Raw genomic sequence first — 25,106 nt, forward strand, 5'->3', positions numbered from 1 at the left:
CTCAGTTTTGCACACTCAGAATGATTTTTACCTGTATGTGGTGTTTGGCACATAGACGTCCCTGGCAGGGAACTCCAGGATCTCCCTGGTGGGACGTACCCTGCTGTCTGGGTAAGGTTTGACCTGTAGAAGGTCAGGGGTCAAGCAATAGTGGGGATTCTCTGGAGCTGGAGAAATGTCCAACTTCAACTGGGCTGTGGTGACAGTCACAGAGGACAGAATTGGAAGGGAGTGAACGTACAGGGAGGTAAAGAGAAAAAAGTACATATTATTTTAAAACACAAGTGGTTCAAGAAAATTCACAACGCCAATTAGAGATGAGCATCGGGCTAACAACTTCTAACGGGATAAAGAAATCAAAGACGACTCAATCTACATGTTTGTACCTGTGATGGGTCTGAGTCTCCTCAGCACTGAAGAAGGCCTTCTCATATCTGCTAGGAACTTATACAAGTCCTCATCACTCAGTCTGTCCCCCTCCTAAAATATATGGATAAATATTTAATTTAGGAATTACAAGGAAAAAGCAGAACAGTGTATGATAAGCTAGAGGACATATCCTACTTTGTGTGCGTGCATCCCAAGAAGTGAAATATATATAAATTATTTCAGACTTGTGTTTGTGTGTGTAGTATATGTGGTCGCGGAGACCTGTTTGAAGAAGTTGGTGATGGTAAGTGTTGCAGGTCTAAAGCCTGTCAGACTGCATGACTCGTCTCCAGTGGTGGTCCTCTCCAGGGAACGCCTTCCCATGATGCTCGAGTTCCTCCGTTCTGACCATGAGCCTTTTCTCTCTACATACAGGGAAAAAAATAATTCTTTATATTGACAGCTTTTTTCTTTTACGAGATGTGTGACAGAGCGTAAACATTTCTGTGATCTGCCTAGCATTAAAAAGGCAGCCACCACAGTAAGCATTAAAGATACCATGTGAGGTTATCTTCTGGGGTCCAGAGCTCCATCAACAGGATTAGAACAAATTTGTCTGTATTTAGACTAATAGCTTCACGAGGTCTTTTTCATACAAGTGTAATAAAAATATTGACAGAAACCTTATATTTTACGAATTTTTTTAAATTACGTAAATTAGAACAGAACAACTCCTTTTGCATATTCAATGAAAAGAGCCATTACTCCTCCAACTGTCAACTTTTGGTCACAAAACAATTGACATATATATGTCTGTGCTTGTTACATGCCTAAGACTTAACAGAATCACCTCAAGTGACCCAAAACAAATCATCACAATGGGTAAGGTAATGGTTTTTTTTTTTTTTTACAAATTCCAGCACACCTCTAAAACTACTACTACAACTTATTCGTTTACTAGTTATTTAAAAAAAAAAAAGTTAAAAAGTATAATTATAAAATACATTCTACTTAGATATTATTCTTGCTGAGCTTGTGCCGAATACCAAAAATTGGTCTTTACAGTATCAGAGCATGCCAAAATCACGTGTCTGAAAATGCCCTCAGACCCCAGACGGTTAAAAGGTTAGACAAACAATCATCAAGGTCAAACTCAAAATAACACAGGATCAATTTGGCTTGATGTTTTGTTTGGATGTTTAGCTCTCTGTTTGAATTTCCCTTGCTTACTATTTACTGATGGAAAGTTGTTTTTAGATAAAGATTTTACAGTGTTGTAATGTATTGACAAGCCCATGACCGTCATGCGTGACTCCCAGGTCTGTGTTACAGTCTCTGCCACCTGATAACTACAGTATATGTGACATTGAGGCCATTGGGGGGGCTAGAGGCATACAAATATTAACCAAGGTTTTTTGTGCCTCCACACTTTGTCTGTTAAAAACTTGATACGGAGATATTGTATGCTTACAGTTACAATCCAAAGGGTTGTATTAAAAGGTAATGTCAGACCTGAGAGACTCATCTCCAGCTCCGTATCTCTCTCGAGACTGCCAGCACTGTTCACAATGTTCATCAGGTGGATGGCAGTCCAGGCGAAAGGCATGCGGTAGCGGCCAAGACGTTGGCAGAACTGCTCTGACTGGCCACGAAGCTTCTCCAGCTTCTCTTTATTCTACAACAAAAATACATGATTACTTAAGTTAGTTAGATCTGTAATTTATATCAAAGAAAAACAGCTTGTAAACTATATTAAACATGTGGCTACCATAATGGATAAAAGACAACATACGTATTATCTGTATTAGTATTATTATAATAACAACTGGGACAAGCCTCAAAATGTTTTATGTGCCATTCAACATCTAATTCACACTGATCATACCTTGGCAGCATCTGACTCTTTGAAAACCATGTAGGGCTCAGCACACTCTCCAATATCACCTTGCTGGAGTACCTTTTCCAGCTGGGGACAAAGCACACACTTGTAGTCACCATCCTCACACACACAGCAACAAAGTGATCATACAGGACAAAGACTGACCGTCAAATATGAGCCAATCGTATTTAAGTTATGGTACTGGCTCACATATAAGGTGACACTTTCCTCTACGTTTGAAAAAGCGGAGTTATTCAATACTACTTGAGAGTACCACTGTAACACCTGTTCCTACAGAGAGTATTGCATTATGAGATTTTTGTAAACTTAATGTTATTAGGCTAGCAAGTTTCTTCCGGCCCTTTTATAGTGTGTTTTTTTAGGATGGAAATAATGATAAGTGGAAATGTGTAGAAAGCGTCTCCTGGCGTCACACAGCAACAGACTGAATCATCTGTTGCTGTCACTTTAAGAGAAAAGGCTTTAAAGGACCGCTTCTCCTTGGACTGATACTATCTTGGGGAAAGTTTCCCAACAAGACTAGTCTCAAAGTGTTTTGTATCTTAAAAAAGTCATTTCCAGAAACAGGTGTTGGATCATCTTATAATCAGGGTCGTCTTACATTCGGTGAAATATGTTATTAATACTCATTTATGTATTTGCAAAACAAGACTTGACAAGACAGGGGAAATGATATCATAACGGTCTGACCTTGATGACAAGGAAGACATCCTGGGAGGGGTAGGTGATGGAGAATATGGCAGAGCGTGCCAGCGTGGAGATGGCTGCTGTCTGAATGTGTGGACGCAGCATCCCCTTTGTCTGCTCGGAGTTTAGGTCGAAGAAAAAGTTCTCCGATATCTGAAGGACACATCCAAACAGACACACGGATGATTAAAACAATAACATAAATGTAATCATATAACCGCACGACAACAATTAGCATTCAATCATCATTTTTGAGTGAATGTCTGTGTTCCTGCAACCTGATTTCTTGCTCCTGGTGGTTGACAAACTAAACATGATAACATTTCAGTGACAAATGACCCACTTGTAAAAGTAATGGAGCTCCTGTTCAGAGCAATATATATGAGAGATCTACTTATCTAGGCAACTGCTACCCTCTAGTGTTTGTCAGGTAAAGGGAAGTGGAGGAAACCAGCAGTGGGTAGACTTCTTTAGATAGATACATGGTTCCAGTGTATGATTTAACTGCATTCTTACAAGCATAACAGGGCCACAACATAAAATGTTATAGTCCACGTATCAAATTCGTTTTGGCCTCCCAACAATTTTAATGGTTTGCGGAAGTGACCCAACAATTCAGGGCTGAGGAGGCACTGAGGAAAGCATAACAGCTTACCTTTTTCTTTTCCTTGACATCGTATAAGGCCAAACTAGCAAATATCGGTTCAATTTCGATCTCGAACCTTCAAGGGGAGAGAAAAAGGAGTGGGTCAGCAGAAAGCAGCAGTTAAATAAAAGCACTAAAGGGCTTTTTTTCCCCTGAAAAAGGCTGTCCACCACTTACTTCAAGGACAAGCACTTGACGAGTAGCCTCTGGCCAAAGTGTTCTTTGGGTACTTCAGGCACACAGTGGCGCTCAATGGGTTCCTCCTACACATTTACATAGAAGATCACATACAAAACAAAATCTGTAAAAAATTATCAAAACGATTGTGACGGTCGATGCTGTGATGAAAAACGCTTAATTGATGCAACGTTTTGTTTTGTTTTTTACCAAGAAAACTGGTTTTAAACACAAAGATTGAGTTAACCCACAAGAAATTAACAAAAAATGACAAAATGTACAGTGAAACGTAATGTTGACTAGCAGAAGAAAGTTCCAGCAAAGATAAAAGGGTACACTCTACCTCATCAAGGGCGGGGTGCAGAGCAAACAGTTCGCGGTGGCGGTTGGCCTTGCGATGCTCTTCGTTGTGCCTGTCAATCTCCTCATTGGGGGCACGGTCAAGGAGGTGAGGGAGGAGGGCATCAGGGAGGGAGTTCTTTAAGTCAAAGATGCTGCAAGCCCAGCTGCCCCGTGGGGTGTCATCTATAGACATCGACCGCCGCTTTAGGTCGTCCTACGGGACAAACGACACAAAAAAAGTAGTCTCACAGGCACAGAATTTTGGTACTGTTGTATCAAAATATGTATGGTCATCCAAATAAGTTTATATTACCAATCTGAAATTGTTTTAAGAGGAGATCAAAAATTCTTCTTTACCAATGAACGATTGTGTACCTGGTCATCCTGGTAGCTGCTGCTGTCTGGCATCTCATCAGCCTCAAACACTTGTTTGGGCAGGCCTTTCTGACGCTCCTTCTGCTTGTCCAGAGTGTTCGGGTTAAAGCCTGTACCAAGCTTGTGGTATCTAAGGGTGAAACCAGTCATTTACTTAAATATTAATGCTCAACATAGTCATAATATTTCACAGATATGTCAGTTAACAAGAATGAATGAATGAAAAAAATGACGACATGAATAATTCCACACAGTGGAGTCTTACTTTCTGTTGACAATGGCCCAGTCTTCTGTGTAGGATCTGACACTGTCTTTGACATGAGCATCAGTGTCCCTGCAGCCAGACAATCAAACAAGCTTTATTTCTATATTTTAATAGCAAGAGTCAGATCTCAAATGCATTAGTCTAAGCGAGTAAAGATGACAGTCTGCTAGGCTGATGTCATTTAATCTTTGAGTGAAGTAAACTTGCAATGTTTGTGCCACTCCTTCCAAGAGCCAGAGCTACAGTAATGACATCAAGCCCACAGGTCTGAAATCTTTAAACATGTGGTGCAGTGTAGAGACTAAGCACTTTGCAAACTTTTCCTAGCAAAAGTCCAAAAGGAATAACATTTTTAAAAAATTAATTCTAATAGAAACATACACAAAAACACCATTCTTTATTTTCTTTAGATATATTGATTGGTATGATTAGTTAAATAATATATGAAACTTCCTGTGTGCAGCTTCTAACACAAAGCAGCAAGGAAAGCCGAAATGATAGAGTTAACACAACCTCATGGCCACGTGGCACACAATTTAAAGAGGGTGGCATGGCAAGTGATAACATTTTGAAAACGCAAAAAGAACAATTATCACACTCTAAATTTCTAAATTTAGAAAAACACTGCTCAGAAACTAATATGAAAATTAAATGTTCAGGTTCAAAATTCAGATTCAAGTATTCATTTTATTTATAATTCGTCTTTTATTTCATTTATTTCGTTTTTCATAGATTTAAGTAACTAAATCATCTAACTACAAAATATATAAATGTAATGGTTTGATAATAGAATTTGAAGATTGAATATATGAATAGATCTATTCCAAAAAAAAAAATCTCTAGGTCCTATACAATACCCAAAATGAGTATATGAGAGAAAAAGGTGTTTCAGAAAATGTGGTGTGACACTGTACCAACTCTACACCTGCTTCTATCACCTTCAGTATTTTAACCACCAGCACCCTTACCCTTCCTCGGGGACGGCTTGCGCCACTGTGCGACACTCCCTGGGTGTGTGGATGACTTCAATATCATCTGGGGGGAACTCAATCAGATCTCTCAGGGGACCCGACTCAACGATGGGAGGGTGAGTGATGAGGTACTCCTCAAAATCCACCGGCTCCACCGCCTCTGTGAGGGGAGCCTGGTGGGCGATGGGAGGGAGAGATCAAAGGGATGGGGAAAGTTAATTAGCTGTGAAGACATCATCAGCTATTCAGTTCTCCTGTCTGCAGCTCTTGTTTTTAAAAGTTCATAAATGTCTTGGTAAAGTCTTAAAGTCTCTAGTTTGAGGCTTTAGGGGATTCATTCTATTAATCTATTAATCGGCATCACGTACAGCGCCAACAGGTCCAAAATATGGATGGAAGGTTATTTCTGTTGAGAGAGTAGTTCTAGCTTATGGATCATCTTTATTTTTAAAAAGGAAAATTTACTTCTAGGAAAGATGCATGTGTGATTTGGGCAAATGCTTTAAAATGCACTCAACCTGATTCACGTAACCAGATTAAAAGGTGTGCTACTTCAAGCTTAGACCAGTGGTTTCATGGGTCTTACGCTCCTTCTAAAATGACGTACCCACCCACGGGGAATCTTTGTTTCAATGGATTCAGTTTAAGTGTGAATGTGTGTGTGTGTGTGTGTGTGTGTGTGTGTGTGTGTGTGTGTGTGTGTGTGTGTGTGTGTATGTGTGTGTGTGTGTGTGTGTGTGTGTGTATTTGCCTCTCGAGGAATTTAAACACAAATAACTTCACAGTTTTAATTAAAAGCCAACTGTAGCCTAATTAAGGAGGAGAGGGGGAGTATTTGCTGGTGTTGCTGTTGTTGGCTCAGGGCTGCTGAGGGTCAATTGGCACTACCCCTTTAACAAACATACTGTCTGGCCTCATACATTTGTAATCCTACAAACACTGCAGCAGGGACTGGCTGTGGTGAATAGGTCAATTAATGGTCATCCCTCGTGGTATTTAGCAAGACACAAACAACAGCTGTGTAGCCAATCAAATCACCAGAAAATGACATCCTTGTCTTAGGATGTAATATTGTGGTACACTTGTCAGCAGGTATACTGTTAAAATATTGCACACATAACACACAATGGCATGTGAGCAGACAGTTCGTCAGTGTGTGTGTTTGTTTTCCCAACATAGCAGACATCAGAATTATATTCAGGCAAATGTGAAAAATCAACAGTATCTCAAATGGTTTGAGAGCTCAGACACTGTCATTGTAATTTAGGCGGACGTTATTAGACAATGAAGTAGCAGCAGTTGCCACACTCGTATGATGTTCCAAGACAGGATGTCAATATTAGGCTCTGGCCTTCAGAACGTCTTTGAGCCTACTCACTGTGTTGGTTGTGGCAGTCCCAACGTTGAGGTTTTTGAAGAGTTGTGGGGAGCCCACATACTGGCCAGCTATCTGCTTCCTAACCTCCGCTGCCACAGTCCTGCAAACAGAGGAGAGATAGGGGGAGGGAGGAAGAGAGATAGTGAATCTTAAAAGTCAGTGTAATGATTTACACAATAGTGATTGTCTGCTTATTTGTAGTTAGGGCTGGGAATCACAGGAAAAGTAACAAGACAATACTTAAACAATATTTTGTCCATAACAATAACGGGATAAGAATACAGGTGATTCTACAATACACAATACTGAAAGACATTCAGCTATGATACATTATGATCAATACTGCAAGGCAATCTGGTATGACACATCCTAGTCTATATCCACGACGTTCTACTTCTGGGATTGCTCCGTTGCCGCCGGAAATTCCGGCGGATTTCACTCTTTTTGGCCGGATGTCCGTTACCTTCCGCTTTCTTTGGGTTGGAATTTTAAACTCCAGTCGATTTATGAGGACTATGGTTGACTGCTCCTCAAATCTCTGCAGGGTAAATCCAGACAGCTAGCCTGACTATCTGTCCAATCTGAGTTTTCTGTTGCACGACTAAAACAACTTTTGAACATACACATGTTCCACCAAAACAAGTTCTTTCCCAAGGCTGTTTTGCAGCGGCACCGTGGCTCTGCCCGTGTGATTGGTTTAAAGAAATGCCAATAAACTACGGCACGTTTTTCTCCTATCCAGGAATGCTGTGTGGACTAGCCAGACCCTCCTCTACAGCGCCGTAAAGGAAGGTCTGGCAAAGCGAGACTAGACACATCCTAATACCTGTTTAACTGGAGAGGGAAATATCTCCTTAGAATGGCTAAATTAAGCAACATGAACAAAATATTGAAAAAGAAAATACTGATTTAAAGAAGTTCGGATTTCAAATGTGTGCAGTAAAAGAAACACACCTGTGCAAGTATCAAAAGAGAACTAAATCGCAATATTGGTGCCACTGTATCAACAGCGTCACAAGACACTAGAGTTGTTCCGATACCGATACCAGTATCGGTATCGGCTCAGATACTGCCTAAAACGCTGGTATCGCTATTGGGAAGTACTTGAGTTTATGCACCAATCCGATACCACATAATAAAGCCCTAAAGAAAATCTACGTTAAAGTAGTTCATTTATGTTCTTTTTCCGTTATAACTGACTGTCAAACTGCATAATAAATGAAGGTTCTGTGGCATTCATTGTTTGCGTTTGTTCATGTTTCACAAAGAGTTTAACCTGAGCCAGACCGACAACAAAGATAGAAATAATATCACATCCATACAGGGATAGTAGTACACAGTTGTTAAAACATAATAAAATATATGACACACTGGTATCGGATCGGTACGCAAGTTCAGGGTATCAGAATTGGTATCGTGAAGCAAAAAAATTGTATCAGACCATCTCTACAAGATACACTAAAATATCAGTTGTGGTATTTGTCCCACCTCTATGGCTGGTAACAAACAGACACTACAAACCAACTGACTTCAAAGCCAATTTAACCTCATAGTTTAACAAAATACCTTTAGCCCCAAGCATAAGTGACATTTGATCTTTTAGCTGTGAAAATGAAATCCATAAAAAAAATAAAATAAAATAACTCATCGGCTAATAGTATGCAGTAATATTGTTTTGCAAGATATTTTGTGATTTCAATGCTAAGTGACACTTGGTGTTTGGCGAGAAGTCCTGCTATTCAACTAAAATAAATTCAAATATTAAAAGCACTCCACACTGCTGGATTTTGCGAATTTCCACGTAAATGCTGTCATATACGGGGCTTACTAACATTGAGCACTTCTTGTCCTTTTAGGATTTTATTTTTGTGTCTCGTAGTCTTACTGTGTCGCCTCGGACAGCATCATATATTAAACCCAGAGAGGAAAAAAAACTAATAAAAATCTCTGGACCCCAGTGGTCAGCACAAAGCTCCTGGTGTTCAAACGCTGCTGTTGCCACACACATACACAGGTCCTTTAAATCACAGCAACCACCAAAACCACTCAGACCTTTGCCTTGAACAAAACAACAACGCAGCAAGTAGCACAAAGTGATACAAACAAATAACAAATTAGAACCAATGATAAAGGCTAGACACTAAAGACTCAAGGTGATGTCACACAGGTAACACAGAGGCTGTATGGCTCCAACAATTAACCGACCATTACACTTTTATAACCAACAATCTGTCCCTTTTTCTTGTCTATCTTCGCTCTTCATGCTTAAAGCAAGATCACAATAACTAGTTTGAAGTAGGGGTGCATGATATATCGACTGGATATCGTTATCGTGATATCACGCTGCGCAATATTATATCGAAAGTGTCGCGATAAGTATGCCATTTTTTTAATATTTACTTTTATTGTTTCTAATATGTCCTGTTCTGTAGACATGCTCTTTATTTATTGTTTTTAAACTGTACAACCAGTAAAAAATATCCTGTAGACATGGTCGTTATTTATTTATTCATGTTGTACCAGTCCAATATGACTGTCTGTTGAAATAAACCTTGTGTTGTAAGAAAACTTGTTTTATTTGTTATGAATCTATTTTGATGTGTTTTCCCATAACTTTTGTAATTTTACATATGTTAAAGAAATATCAAAATGAATATCGATATCGCAATATTCATAATGAATATCGCATTATCACATTTTGTCAATATCGTGCAACCCTAGTTTGAAGGTTACTTTATGATTACAGTAATGATGAGCAAGGATTAGGTGGGATTCAGTCGGCGAGGGCGCAAAACCGCAAACGTCCCTAAAGCCACTTTAGTGCTGAGTTCATCCCTATACCATCATAAAAAAATACAAGGTTGCAAAATAGAGGAGGTTTAAGCTCATCATCTTAAGCAGGAGGGTACAATGACAGCTGCCTGGTCCAAGTTATCGGCTTAAGATAAACACGATAATGTACTGACTGTAGTAGAGCTCCAGTGGGCTCTGCAGTGCAGCGCTGTCACCACTGGAGAAAGGCAAAAGCACTGAACCGACAAACACATTCCACAGTCCTCCCCAATGCCTCTCCCAGACCCTTACTTAGCACTGGTCAATGCACAGAGGCATAACTTGATTAAACAAACAGTCTTTGTGGCTATCTCTTCAAGACGGTAACAACAATAACTCCCAGAACAAAATATGAACTGGTGGGCAGCAATTGAAGATCAAAATATAAGCAAACCATTCAACTGAGACATGTGATTTGTGATAAACTTCTGGGCAAAGTCACTGTCAATTTCAGTCACTTAATTTGCCTCAACATGTGACAAGCTAACTCACTTACATTTCTAAAAGGCAGCACCCTTAAAAATGTACAACAGAAGAACTTTTTTTCCACTACTAAGTGAATAACATAAGCAAGGTTAATAAAGTTCACTTCTCTAAGAGTCTGAAAACGGCAAACAACATTTTAACCTTTATTCATTTAGGGAAGTTTCATTGAGATGCCAACTCCACAAATTCATACAGCGGATAAAATATCACAAAGACTTGTGCAATGCAATCTGATACAACAGCCAACCACCTTTGTGAAGGTAATGATCATTTTCAAGTTGTTGGCTTATCTCTATGGTGAATTTTGAGGCCATATTTGTGAAGAGTGTAACATCTAATTTCATCCAGTAAAGACGTATGAAAACTGAACCTAGAAGCAGACAAATATGTTTATCTGTAAATTAAGTAATTAGCACTGACTTAAAATGCAAAGTGATTAAATCATGTTTATGTTGATAGTTGTGGGAGACACCAGTCCATCTCTACCAGATCTAACTATCTATCGCCTGGGACGATGGTATTTGACAGCTTGCACAAAGCCCTTTGTTAAAGAGATTACTTTGATAAGTCTGAGGGGCGTGGAAGAGATTAAAACATCACTATATTATAGCTGTTCGGGGAGGCGTTTTTCCAGTCTTACTGTATAATACAATTATTTGCTCTCTCTCTTGTCAATGGGTTCTTACTTAAAACATAGCTCAACAAAGTTCAGTCTCATCTCTACCTAGCTCACTATCGTTAGCTACTGTAACAGCAAGATAGCTAACGTTAGCTGTCGAAAAATTAACGGTTTTCCATTTACAGCAAGTCCCCTTCGGTGCGGATAATTACTGAAAACCTTAGCGCTGTTTTGCCAAGATACATTTATTACAGTGATATTACATCTCGCTTCTTTGTTAGCATTAAGGGGGGGGGGGAGACTAGCAGCTAGCGGAGTCGCTGTCTGTCTGGGTGGGTCTGAGCATCAATCTGGCTAAGAAGCGGTTAGCTCGGAGCAGCCATAGATATCTATGCGGAGCAACACGGCTGTGCTGATGGCTGGGCCTCCTTCACAGGGTTCCCATAGCGGTGGTCTGAGGGCGACCGACATAAAGGCGACAAATGTGTGCCTTTACCGAGCTCGTTACCATGTCTCAAGTCGTTTACCTGCTGATTTTTTGGGCGAAGGCGCGGCGTTCAGCCATGGCCGCTGATGTGCTTCAAAATTCACAGGGAGGCAGCAGGCAGACTCCGCTTTCCACACACTACGGCCACAGGGAAAACGGGAAACAGGAGAATGGGATCATTACCGTAATGGCTGTAATGGTGTGCAACAGAACACACCCAAAGAAAAGCCCCTGCACACAGCTCAACTCCAACAGCTAGACAGCTCTTTTTACATGTCAAAATTCACCCTTATGTCATATAATTATATTCGTATTGTATGATTAGTTGTCCTTGAAATCTGGTCATCGTAGACATTTTTTTCCATGCATTGTCAAATGGTTTTTAAATTTACTTAATTTCCCTGCAGGTGTAACCACTTTGCAATTGTACCATCTTTTGGATTCTGCAATAAAATAATATACATCAGAATTCCCTCATCCTGTGATTACTTTGACGAATCCAACTATATGTGTAGGCTTTTATTTAAATTTGTATGTGTACAAAAAATAAAGTACAGACAAACACACAGAAACTCACATCCAACACAATTCACACAGAGACTCATAGTATAGATTCCATATTTAAAAATATATATAAAAACTACAAGAAGCAAACATATATGAATTGCAGCTTTGACTTACAGTTCAATCACCTTGTTAAAATTCCTATAGTAAATGGTCAGTCACGGGTGAATTAAGAAAAATATATTTTTATATCAGTACAGCATTGTCATACCATCAATGTAACGGGAGAAATTAATGAGAGGTGACGTTATTTATGGTTTGGATGTCATAGCATAGATGCGCCTCTGGTGAATAAACTTCTGTAGATTTCAACAAAAAAATATAGATGCGCCTCTGGCTTTTTATCCGATTTAGGATCTACCTCGCCCTGCCTTTATACAACAAAGAACAGATGTTTTGTCACAATGAATAACCCAAACAAGCGGAGTATTAATCTAGACACTACAATCGTCGGCAAACGATTTAAACGCCGCCCGCTCGGGTAATCTTGAATTATAAATCGAGCACTTCCTCGGTACCCGTGGAAATACCGCGAGATCACGTGACTTGACTCTTCTACTTCCTTAAAGTGTAAATATTGGAGACCGCAGGGCAATGCAATTAACGTTAAGCCATGGGCCGTACACCGTGTTAAATTATCGGTATTACAACAATATACCACGTTGTGAAGTTTGTACGTAGCTACAAAGCGTCCGGGAAGGGAGGAAAAGCTGGATCGAAGAAGAAGCTCGAAGGTAACTATTTTGTTACTGCAAGCTGTGTTGTCATGCAATTTTAACGTTACATTGTGAAGTGATACAGTAAACTCTCCCCACTCTCTTATATGTGTGTACGTGTGTGTGTGTGTGTTTGTGTGCGCGTGTTTGTGTGCACTGTGCACCAGGGTGTGTGTGCTGTGTGGGAATGGGTTACATTCCTTGCTGGTCCAAATGGAGAATAAAGGGAGCGACGAGGTGGAAACATTGAAGACAAAGTTCTTGTCTGTGTGGCACAATGTGAAGTACAGTAAGTAATTTGCTTGAGGCCAGTACAAGCTTAGTCCTCTGTGTCCACTTTGTTTCCAATGCTTTTGTGCATCACTGCTGTGCTGTTTCGACCTGTCCATATAACGTTAGTCTACAACAATCTTATTTTCTTGACTTGAAATAGGTTACCTGAATTGGAATTTGTAGTGAAATCAGAATCAGCTTTATATACAAGGACATTGACTTTTTGTTCCTCTCAATTACACACATAGAAATAGACATAAAGTCCTAAAAACAAGGACAGCAAAGCTGAACAAAGAGAGATACAAAATAAAGATATAACTTAGGTACATACAAGCAGGTGTAGGTATATACAGTACATATACATAAAAAGCAACAATGAAAAACATACATACAAGTCAAAGTAAATTTAAGATGTATGTCTGAGACTGCACAAATAAAAACAAGCATCAGAATCCAGTGAGACAAGAACCTACTGCTGTTGAGTCAGCCCTTAAAATAGTTATTTGTCATACAGTTCACTCTGGTGTGTGTGACATGTTGTCTTTCAGCTCACTAAGACTAAAGTTTCTGTTTACTTACAAAACACAATGGTTATTCACTGCCTTTTATGTAACAGGGTCTGAAGGAAAAAAAACGAATACTGTAATAGGCAGGAATCTTGGGACCGACCCAGAACACTTAATGATGGGTGTTGTAGAGAAGGTGCGCCAGCCACCTGAGTAAAAAGGACGTCTTAGAGTTTTGTTTTTTAACCTTGAACTGAACCATGAAATGTTGTCTTTTTATTGTGTATCTTAGGTTGGGCTCTCAAATCAAAGACCTCATTCAGTAGAAATTCCCCAGTGTTTCTCCTTGGAAAATGTTACCATTTTAAGGCTGAAGGTATGGTGCACACGATATGCACAAACATACACTGCCGGTCAAAAGTTTGGGGTCACTTAGAAATTTCCATTCCACTCTATTACAGACAGAATACCAGCTGAGATCAGTTGCATTGCTTTTTTAATCAGGGCAGCAGTTTTCAGATTACATTATGTGCTTACATAATTGCAAAAGGGTTTTCCAATGTTTTCTCAGTTAGCCTTTAAAATTATATCAGATTAGTAAACAGAATGTGCCTTTGGAACATTGGATGAATGGTTGCTGATAATGGGCAATGTAGTTATTGCATTAAAGATCAGCCACCCACTCAGATCAGCTGGTATTGTCTATAATGGAGTGGAATGGAAATTTCTAAGTGACCCCAAACTTTTGACCGGTAGTGTACAATTACAATTAAAATACACACTGACTGCATTCCCTGTACTAACATTCACATGCCTTCATAACCAAAGGCTTGACATACATCATACATATCCATCAATAATGTAACAGCCGTATAAGGTCTGGGGAGGACATAAAACAACATTAACACACAAAGTCAGAAGAGTGGGAAAATATTACTTTTTTTGGTGCATAGCCCTTTCCCAGAAAATAAAAAAAAATCCACTGTGCACTGACTTGACATGAGACACAAGCTTATACATTATGTTGCAAACAGAAATAGTGATGTAAATCTTAAAATGAATCATATTTTAATAGATTTAGATTAACTTGATCTGGTAGATGTATTATCTCCACAGGACACAAGATGGGGAAAAAAGTGGATCACATGTCATTTGTTTGCCTCAGATGACGACAGCGTTACAGAAACCTGCTTCGAAGCCTCTGATGAGGATTTCGTCATGGGGAACGCGGAGGCTTTCCGCATGGATTTTGCATCCCGAGTGTGGCTCACCTACAGGACGGAGCTTCCTCCTCTGCCCAGCTCCACCTTGACCTCCGACTGCGGCTGGGGCTGCATGCTGAGAGCTGGGCAGATGATGCTGGCTCAGGCACTTATTCTGCACTTCCTGGGCAGAGGTGAGTGGAATGATGGTGACCACACCTGAGTTACAGTAAAAAAAAAACTCCTGCTGGGATCTAACACGATGTATAAAAAGTGTAGACAAAAAATGCTAAGCGTGGAGTTTGATTCTTCTTAGTTTGAGGTCAGGACCCCCTCAAAGATAAATCTGAGGGGTGACGAGATGATCAATGGGATAGGTAAGAGTACAAAATATTTCTTCTACACAAAATAGTTTCTGGTTTTACTTTTTAATAATGTCAAATTTCTTGTGAAATGCCAGATTGTTTTAGCATTTCAGGCCATTATTTATTTAACAATTTAAGAAGGGAAAATAGCTTTGGTTAAACTGCTCATGACTTCTAGGCATATTAAACTAACTAATTGCCCCTACCTAGTGGGATTAATAATAAAGTTGTTTTGAATTTGAAAAAAACTGACGAGCGGTCACACACAGACATTGCTTTGTTTTAGAAGCCAAAAAGTTTGGGAAGGTTAGAGAAGTGGGCTTGTGGCTTGAAAGTCTCTGATTTTAATATTTGGACTAGCAGGGACATTTTGGTTGTGAAAAAGGAAAATATACCTTCCTACTTAACAGCCACTGTTAGAGATAGAAATTGGACAATTTAACCAGCAGGAAAACTACAGTAGGTGAAGATGTGGGTAACATAGATGTCCTAGTTATAAGAAAATTGCAACTGTAAATAAGACTACAGATTTGATTAAGTCAGATACACTCATTTTTGAATTCACTGCTACTGTATCTTGTGTTAAGTTTCTTTTATTTCATTTCAGTATCTCTTTTAGTAAGCAGGAAGCCAAAATTGTAGCCAGTTTAGAGAGTTCCCTAATTCTCAACCTAAAAGTGAAAGTTTCATTAGGTTGATGCTAACCATTTAAAATGAGTGAATTCCTCATATCTTTGTCAGATCTATTGTCTCTGAAGTGTCCTCGACTTTAAGGGTCCACATAATGAGATGACTGCCAGTTTAATGCAGTCATTTACAAAACAATATTTAAAACTTGTTCTTCTGTCAAATCTAAAATATGTCACTAATGAAATATTTCTCTATAAAATTACTAATGGCCACTTAAGAATATTTATTGATCAATTTCACTTTGATCCACTTTGGATCAAGGTCATATTGTTAATGCCTTAGTCTCTACTCTGGCCCATTTTATAGCGTGGGCCACTCCCTTTCTCTCCGCCTTCAGCTCCCACCCTGTTTGTAAGGCTAAGGCACCATTAAAGTGAAATAATGGCACACTCAAACTTATAATTGAACAGCTTGACACCTATTCTGTAACTGAAGCGCACAAGGTTCTGTCTGTTTAAGGCAAAAACCTTACATTTCATAAGTTCTGAAAGACCTTTTGGTCTTAGTGGTGATGCTCTAAATTGAACTTTGATGTGTTAAATGATGATAGATGTGATGGATCTTCCCATTTACCATCAGTGGTTTAATTAATATAGTTATTAGGCCTTTAACGACTTTAAAACTTTGTTTTTGGTCTCTAATTTTGCAAATGTTTAATTCATGATTCATTCCTCCACAGACTGGACCTGGTCGGAGGCGATGACGCTCCAGCCTTTAGACACGGAGACGTGGACTACCACTGCAGCCAAGCGTCTTGTGGCCTCTCTGGAGGCCTCTCTGCAAGGTTCCCCCAGGCCCTCCGATGATGGATCACCACCCATGCACCAAGCCCAGGCCCCGGGATCTGCAGAAGAGGCAGATGCACATTTGAAAGAGATGTACCACCGCACTTTGGTGTCCTGGTTTGGGGACAGCCCCTCGGCTCAGTTAGGCCTCCACAGGCTGGTCCGCATGGGTCTGACAATGGGGAAACAGGCAGGGGACTGGTATGGGCCTGCTGTAGTGGCACACATCCTCAAGTAAGTCTAAAAAGTTTCATTTAAGAGCAACTGTTATTCTAAACATAGCATGTAACATGACACACACACACACACACACACACACACACACACACACACACACACACACACACACACACACACACCCCCACTTGTGGCTTTGATCACTTAATGATTTATTACTGTTTAAGGCACAATGACAACAATTCTTTTTGTTAATTGATTAATACTTGTGATTAATAATTGTTTGTAATTTAATCTAAACTTAGCACAAAAAGTAAGGAAATTTGTGTTTGGTAGATTATTTCTCTGTGGTAACAATGCTTTTTGGCAATAAATCTTATACGGTTGGAAAGCCTGTTTAGTTCCCTTTCAAATGGTGCAGTAGTCCTGACCTCAATCCCATTGAACACTTGTGGGATTAGTTTAGGCGTGCTGTTCATGCCAGAGTAACCAGAGGCTGGTGACCAGCATGAGGAGGAGGTGCCAGGCTGTTGTGGCTGTGTATGGTTCTTCCACATGCTACTGAGGCTCCTGTTTCTGAAATGAATAAATTGTTCAATTGCCAATAGGTGTAGCTTGTTTCTTCAAACTTCAATCATCCAATCCACCAAACACCAAACGAGTCAATGGTAGAATAAGCTGTTTGGCATTGGCAGAGAAGATTTGGCAAATTTTTCATGGGCGCAACCCACATACTCCGCTCTGCTGCTCATCCCACAAATGCATGTTCCTTACACATGGGGCACCATTTGAAAGGGAACTAAACAGGCTTTCCAACTGTATAAGATTTATTACCAAAAAACATTGTTACCACAGAGAAATAATCTACCAAATACAAATTTCCTTACTTTTTGTGCTAAGTTTATAATTTAGTATACAAAATGTAATCATCAAAAAAGTATCAATAGTAAAAGTGTTTTGTTTTTAAGTGGTATAAAATGAAGCAAGCAAACATTTATGTTTGAGAAGCTGTAACCAACAAATGATTGTTATTTTTACTTGATAAACTACTTGAAAAATCAATCACTGCAATACAATTTTTACAATTCATTTTCGGTTGATCAACTAATTCAGCACAATTAATGTTAATGTCCCATTATTTCAACCGGAATATTTGGGCAGAGGAAGATGGTAGCAAAACAGTGGGTTAAATAAATTAAAATAAAATGCAGTGAAGTATTTTTTGGCTTGCTTTAAGTGTAAAAAATAATTGTATTTACTGATATTACTAAGAACCAGCAGGATCGTCATAATTTGTTTAACTGTGCATATGTGAAATAAGCTTTAATTTGTGCTTACAACATCGTACTGTATGTGTGCAATATATTAAATGACTGAAGTTTTATAAACAGTTTGCAGATAAATAAAATAATGCATATGAATTAGCATATGTATAGCATAGCGAATGTCCAGCATCTCACTCATTCAAATATACTGTTGTGAAAATATCTTTGAACAGACTGACACTAGTTTATTCATTATTAAACTGGTAATATCACTGTTCATGGTAATGTACAGTAAATGCCACTGATGTTTACTTAGTGTAAGCTCTGCATGTTAACATAAAACATTGCTTTCTCTCCTCTGTCTTTCTCTTAGGAAAGCTGTCGAGGAGGCGATGGACCCTGGCTTGGCGGGTATAACTGCTTATGTCTCCCAGGACTGCACAGGTATGAAAGATGAGTCTGCTCTTGATAAAAACAGGATACTGGGCACAATGCCCAAACTGACCCTTCTTTTTCCACCATCTCTCTGTTGCTGGGAGACTATGGAGCTGCTTAGAAGGGTGACAGGAGACTCACTGTGTCTATTCCCCAACAAATACATCCACTCCAAATCTATAACGTACCACTCCAACCTCTTCTTAACCCCAATAACTTGGGTCTTGATTCATGTTTGTTCTCTCAATAGCCAGAGCAGAAGATAGCCGGTTTGAGAGCGAGTGTCTTGGTGTGTTATGAGTTTAATATTCGAGAGTCACAGACAGAAAATGAGAGTAAATTTAACTAGAGAGATAAGGTGTTTTCTGTTCATTTTAAAAGATGAAGTGACACCTGTAACAAGCTCTTACTGGCATATGCATCAAATATGCATATATTTGGACAATTTTGCAGACAATAGACAAAAACATAATCATAAATACACCACCCTCATATTTAAAAAGGGAATGGCTACTAAAACAGAGGACTGAGAGCCTGCTGAACAGACTGAATGGCTGAGAGATTAACAGACAGGCATGGAAACAAATGACCTTTTATGTTATTGATCCTCCATAGTGTACAGTGCCGATGTCGTCGATAGCCACAGGGCACCAAGAGCAGGGCAGACCTCTGCTGAGAGATCAGATGCCCCTCCTTCCCCACACAGTGACCAACCAATATCTGCCTCCACCCTGTCTGACAGCCGAGCTGTCATCATCCTCATCCCTGTGCGGCTGGGAGGGGAGAAGACAAACCCTGACTATTTCAACTTTGCCAAGGTGAGAGATACATGTATATCAGGGATAGCAACACTCTTCTACAGTCAGATCATTTTATATTTTGGTATTTAATCACTTGGTTTTACAAATACACTCACAAGGGTAAAGTATGCCAGTAATTATACTGTAAAAAGGGTTACTGTGGGGGTTGATGAGTTTAAATCCTCTGTTTTACTGTCATTGAAATATAGTATGTAGGAACAAAGTGAAAGTATTTAGGATCCCAGTCCGATGTACTTTGTATTTCTCTGTCCCTCTCTCTGCGTTTAGAGCATACTGAGTCTGGAGTACTGCATAGGCATCATCGGGGGGAAGCCCAAACAGGCCTGCTACTTTGTAGGATTTCAAGGTTAGTGTTAGAGTGATGCAAAACAGAGAAAGACGCACAGAGAGAGGTTGGTGTGAATAGCAGATTATTTTGCATAATATACCCTTCTCATGTGGAGAGACAAAGTAAGTTAATGTATTCCTGTTTGCGTGAGGATAACGGAGAGGAGTGGAGATGGAAGCAAGTGAAGCAGGGCTTACTTTATTCTCTCTGACCCATCAAAGCCTCACCCATTTATCACAAGTAAACCTCCCAAGTTGTGAGCTGTAATTGATTTCCATAGGAGGCATGCATTAAATTTCATCCGGGCCCCAAAGTGAGCCACTCTTCATCACCTTCAGGAGCCAGGAGGAACCTTCAGTTGTACATCTTGGCAGTCAATATTTACGCATTTACATTTTACCAATTTGAAATACAGTGGTGGATGATGTCTAAATGACAAGCAATACATTCTCCCTGCCAAGGCACAGCTCAGCACAGCATTTATCAAATGCAAATGGTCGAATATAATTGCATGTTTGTAAAAGTAATTCTCCCACACAAAAATTAAATGACAACCGCTTTTTTGTGGGTGTAAAGAATGTGCTTGTACAAACGCATCTGATTATGCGGAATTTAATCCACCCTGGTGGATATTAAAAAGCAACAACCTTCTGGGAGGCATATTTGACGCACACAAGCCTAACAGTAGGCCAAGCGGGTGACTTTGAGCTACTCTGCATAGAAATTGGAGAGAAGCGCGGCTTTTTTTGTAATAATCTGATGTTTTTGAATAACTTGTCTTTTGTTTTGTCCTTGCAGATGACAGCTTGATTTACATGGACCCTCATTACTGTCAGTCTTTTGTGGATGTCAGCACCAGCGATTTCCCTCTCCAGGTAATGTGAAATTACACAGACGAGCTGACTGGGGCCCCAGTAATGTGAATTTAATAGTTTCTGTTAGTACTTAAGGGTATGAATCTTAAAGCAGCCCTCGGCCCAATTACCGAGTCCCTATCTGCTGATTTATTTGCTGCTCAGATGTGTGAAGCTGCCACTTAAGAGAAATACGGCAAATACCAGATCAGGTACTGTGAGCCTGAATATTTCACCCATACATAATCAGCACACAGAACTGTATAGCAGCTTTGTTTTATGCTTTTGCATGCAGTGGTATACAATGTAACAACACACCAGAGTTGTAAATTTATAGATGCTGTGACAGCAGATAAATAGGATTTCATTCATCAAATGATGCAGAATACATCTTATTCGCTGTTGATGCTGCCATGGAGTGTATATATGCCCCACAGTTGTTACACATTATCTGGCCCTTCAGCTTGATGAATATTTTCTGAATATTTTTGTAATTCTGTCTCTTTTTGTCTAGTCATATCATTGCCCCTCACCAAAGAAGATGCCTTTCAGCAAGATGGACCCAAGCTGCACCATAGGTTTCTACTCTAGAAGTGCTCAAGACTATGAGAGAATCAGTCAAGAGCTGTCTAAGGTAGGGAATAGTACTGTCCTAACACAGGACTCCTTACCTCACCACTGCCAACATTTCACAATTATTATTGTTATTATTATTATTATTATTATTATTATTATTATTATTATTATTATTATTATTGTTGTCGTAATGCTATATTAATTCTGTTTTGTGCCTTGCAAATGTGTGGTCAATGTGATTAATGTTGACCAGTAGGTGGCACCATTTAGCCATGAATCTTTCTTACTCTGCCTCTCCAACCAGTCAATATGTTGGGTAGATGTTGTAAACCAGAGTGTTCCCTCCTTACACCTATCAAACTTCTACTAAGAAGACTCTTTGGAAATTATATTAAAATTAATATACTGTAATTTCTTAAAGAAAACAATTTAGGTGCGATAAAAGATACCCCTGGTTAGGTTAAGTGAAGTGATGAAATTCAACGTAAACTGTTGATGACGTGTAGAGTATGCTGAAACACTGGTCTGTTGTTCCAGGTGCTGCAGCCGTCAGCGAGGGAGAAATACCCTGCGTTCACTATCGTGCAAGGTCATGGCAGAGATTACGACCTGTCTGCAGGCCTGACCCAGGAGAAGAGAGAATGGCCCTTCATTCGTGACCCGCGGAGGACGGTCACCACTGCCGGGGACTTTGTGCTGCTTTGACAGCGCTGTTTAAAAGACTACTGACAGGAAACTTCTTCTGAATCAAACTGCTTAATAAAGCCTAAGTGTCTAAGTCTGTTTGACGCTGAAGGTTATGGAACTCTATACAACTACAGTAACTCAGTTTATAAATCCTGGAAACTTTGTAGCTAAGTAATATTTGCCAAAACTGTTATTAACTGGTTGGTCTTGTATTTGTTAGCTGGAAAATTGAGCTTGCTGAACATTTTGTCAGGAAGCTTTTGGTGCTCTGCCTAATGTAATGACCTAAAATGTTTATACTCGTCTAGGGAAGGGGAACATCCACGGGAACATTATTTGTGATTTTATGGACTTGAGACAAGCTGTTGTTAGCGACTATATCAACACGTCAGATTTTGGGAGATTTGTTGTAGGATTTTTTTTTTTTAATGATCATAAGGTCCAGTTCAGCACTCCCACGTCAATGTGCTTACAAGGCTAACAGTGTCATAGTAACCATGACTGAAATCGGTGTTAGACTACCTAACCTAGGGTAGTTAGACTGTGTGGTTAGCACTGGGCTAAGAAGAGTATTACAAAAGCCTTAATTAATATGGTCCAAGGGCTTTTTTTGACAATGTAGCCAAGTAACTTTTCCAAACTTCTCTGCCAAAAACATTTCATCAAACAAGAGGAGACTTTCTTTGTAGTTCTGCCAACATTTTGTTCTATTCACGCTAGAGCTAATTTCTTTGTCTAAATAATAATATGACCGTCTTGTATGATTGATATTTGCTTGCCTTAGTGTATTTTGAGTGGTATTAATTTTGACTGAGTTATGCATCACAGTGCAAGTGACCAGTGGTGACAGCAGAGTCTGTCAAAGGGATACTGCCATGTGCTATATCTCACCAAGCACTGTCTGTTATGAATTACCCTTTACAATATAATTTTTTAGATGTAAAAGTATTTACTGTATTCTGTATTCGTCTAACACACACTGAAGTAAAAACATAAAAAACACTCCTAAGTCAGATTCAGGGAATTGCAATATACAGTAAAGTTGAATTTGTTTGGAGTAGCAAAAGAAATCAGACATATAAACCTTCCAAATCAATATTATTTGTATATGCTCTGTGCGATTTAATCATTTCGAACCATCTCAACAAAATAGAAGTGGAGAAGTACGCCAGAACACGTTACGTTACAAAACTTGATCATGCACTTTGATTTATCACTTCAAAAACACAAGACTGTTGAACTTGGACAAATGCTTTCCTGCATTACAACACACTGCATGTCTGTTTGCATAAATTAACTTGCAAAATGTATGATAAAATGTTTTTAACACTGCCAGGCAAAAAAGTTGAATAAAGTCAAAATATTAGAGTTTTCTAATCAGTTTGCTTCTTTTGGGTCCATTTAAAGAATTTGAAGTGACTGGTAGAAATAGATTTTTTTTTTTTTTTTTTGCTTCATTTGAGTGCTGCATACAAACCTCAGTAGTGTGTTGAAATGTATTCAATCCCTTTACCCCCCCGGTCAAACGTAGTAGATTAAAACTAATCGTACGTGCTAACCATCTCTACAGCCCATTAACCAGGGACCGGAAAAAATGTGACCCAGTGACACTGGCGGCAATTGTGTTCCTCTATGGAGGAAAAGAAAATATCCTTGTGTGCAAAGCTCTGTTACCATGGATAATCTGTGTGTTGCCCGCTTAGTTTGAGCTATGTCGAACTGTTTTCCTGTACAATACAAATTCTTGTATTATGATGAGCCTTGCTTTTTAAAGGCGGGAACTGTCCCTTCTGTGAGGGAGCCAGGGCAAGGGTGAGGATGGATGGACAGAAAGGAAGAAGAATCCCTCATTTGTTCTCTTCTCTACCATGGAGAAGCAATGGCAAAACACATAAAGGCATCATTTAGATCCCCTGTCTGATCTGTGTGTTCGTTCACGTCTTTTTATTCTTTTAGTGGACACCCGACCGGCTGTGTGGACCGAGCGGGAACATCAAGTATGCACGAGCAAAGGACCAGCGACATTCTCCAACTTTGGAAGATGGAAGGGTTGAATGGACAGGAGGGGGTGAGACATTTGGGGATTTTTGTCAGAAACATGAAAGAGCATTTGTGCTGGGGGGCACACAGCGCTCTGAGGGTTGACTGTGTTCTCCATGTATTTACAGGGGATGTATGAATATTTGATTAATGAGTCACAGGCTCAAAGGAAATGCAATAAGCGAGTGGTGGCTTTACAAAGCAAGCTGATCACAAACACACGCACACACACACACCATGCCTTCCCGTTTAACACAGCTGCCTAAAGTGTCATTGACATTGCAGATTCCTGAAAATCTAATCTGCAACCGAGCAAATTCCTCACAAAGAGGGAGTCCATGAGAGTCATTCCTCTGTTCCACAGATGGATTGATGTGTGAGGGGGGGAGGGGGTTCCCATAAAGACCCAGAGACGCCCAATAAAGATTTTATTTTGGTGTCATCCACAGGAGGAAATGGCTTGTGGCATGTAGCCCTAGAGGATCAACAGGGAAGGGGCCTTCTAATATCTTAAGATCATACCTGTGTTAGAGATAAACCCCTGATTAGGTTTAATACTACAGGCTTTACTGGGACAAGGAGACCTTTGGGACTTTATCCACAAACCAAAGTTGTAATCTGAGAGCTGCTGGGTGAATCCATGATACCAAAATAAGCTGACAAAGGTTCTTAGTTCTTAGATGTTATCTTCAAAATGATACAGACAATGGGAGAAGAAACTGGTTACAAAAGAACATGTTTCTGTCACATGTACTCAATAATTTGTCAACTTAAAAGTCTTGACAAACCTGTGAAAACATGTCTTAAAAAAGAAGGTTTTGGATATAACTGAAAACAAGAATGCAAATGTATCAATATGAGTACATGTAATACAAGATTAATCATATTTATTTTATTGTGAAATAAAAATGAATGGTATTACTGTAACATATATAATGCAAGAAGGTGCTTCTTGGAAGCTACACATTTTCTCAGTACTGAGTGGAGTGTGCTTTCTGAGTCTCATGCACACAATGTCAACTCATAAAACAATTTTCTTTTCCATGATAATATTATCAAATTTGATGTCAGTTTAGCTGCACTGAAGAAGGTGACTGTGATACACCACAAAGTGCCGTTTCTATTCCCTCAAACCCCGTGGTTCTCAGGATCTCCAGCCAAGATTAGACCATGATGGATGACACTGAGAACATCCAGGAGAATTAGATTTAACACAAGGGGAACGACACAGGGGAAAATGTAATATGCACAGTCTGTGTATGTGTGTGTGTGCGTGCGTGTGAAGCTC

General features: G+C 39.5%; 2 protein-coding genes across 29 annotated transcripts in view; one reads left to right on the forward strand and one right to left on the reverse strand.

The window, feature by feature from the left end:
- dock7 (dedicator of cytokinesis 7) overlaps positions 1-11,725 on the reverse strand; it is a 52,244-nt gene extending 40,519 nt beyond the window's left edge. For 24 of the 26 annotated variants that reach the window (XM_031284020.2, XM_031284017.2, XM_031284015.2 and 21 more), the window contains exons 1-14: positions 11,575-11,725; positions 7,111-7,210; positions 5,730-5,905; positions 4,762-4,830; positions 4,497-4,626; positions 4,123-4,335; positions 3,780-3,865; positions 3,612-3,678; positions 2,960-3,109; positions 2,255-2,335; positions 1,882-2,044; positions 652-794; positions 387-480; positions 32-194 (exon numbers count right to left, since the gene is read on the reverse strand). In XM_031284020.2, coding sequence (XP_031139880.1) covers positions 32-194; positions 387-480; positions 652-794; positions 1,882-2,044; positions 2,255-2,335; positions 2,960-3,109; positions 3,612-3,678; positions 3,780-3,865; positions 4,123-4,335; positions 4,497-4,626; positions 4,762-4,830; positions 5,730-5,905; positions 7,111-7,210; positions 11,575-11,612 — 1,673 coding nt within the window. In that variant the 5' untranslated portion in view covers positions 11,613-11,725. The remainder of the gene's footprint in view (positions 1-31; positions 195-386; positions 481-651; positions 795-1,881; positions 2,045-2,254; positions 2,336-2,959; positions 3,110-3,611; positions 3,679-3,779; positions 3,866-4,122; positions 4,336-4,496; positions 4,627-4,761; positions 4,831-5,729; positions 5,906-7,110; positions 7,211-11,574) is intronic. The other 2 variants (XM_031284011.2, XM_031284002.2) reach the window with 1 other exon arrangement.
- An 886-nt stretch (positions 11,726-12,611) lies between these two features.
- On the forward strand, positions 12,612-23,144 carry atg4c (autophagy related 4C, cysteine peptidase). 3 transcript variants are annotated; one of them, XM_031283961.2, is made up of 11 exons: positions 12,612-12,832; positions 12,982-13,103; positions 13,886-13,969; positions 14,759-14,989; positions 16,530-16,869; positions 18,451-18,521; positions 19,128-19,330; positions 19,601-19,679; positions 20,460-20,536; positions 21,030-21,149; positions 21,629-23,144. In XM_031283961.2, exons 2-11 carry the CDS (start codon positions 13,028-13,030, stop codon positions 21,794-21,796), a joined length of 1,449 nt encoding a protein of 482 aa, XP_031139821.1. In that variant the 5' UTR covers positions 12,612-12,832; positions 12,982-13,027; the 3' UTR covers positions 21,797-23,144. The 3 variants fall into 3 exon arrangements, with proteins under 3 accessions (XP_031139821.1, XP_031139822.1, XP_035863422.1); XM_036007529.1 differs by having other exon boundaries at positions 12,642-12,832; positions 13,034-13,103; XM_031283962.2 differs by lacking the exons at positions 21,030-21,149; positions 21,629-23,144 and adding an exon at positions 20,681-21,011.
- Positions 23,145-25,106: the final 1,962 nt, after the last annotated feature.

The sequence above is a fragment of the Sander lucioperca genome, chromosome 11, assembly GCF_008315115.2.
Source record: "Sander lucioperca isolate FBNREF2018 chromosome 11, SLUC_FBN_1.2, whole genome shotgun sequence".
NCBI classification, from domain to species: domain Eukaryota; kingdom Metazoa; phylum Chordata; class Actinopteri; order Perciformes; family Percidae; genus Sander; species Sander lucioperca.

Coding starts and splice junctions, on each gene's coding strand:
- atg4c (XM_031283961.2), top strand. CDS start 13,028: ATGGAGAATAAAGGGAGCGACGAGGTGGAAACATTGAAGACAAAGTTC. Junction 18,522..19,127: donor TGTCTCCCAGGACTGCACAG/GTATGAAAGATG, acceptor GATCCTCCATAG/TGTACAGTGCCGATGTCGTC. Junction 20,537..21,029: donor CCAGCGATTTCCCTCTCCAG/GTAATGTGAAAT, acceptor CTTTTTGTCTAG/TCATATCATTGCCCCTCACC.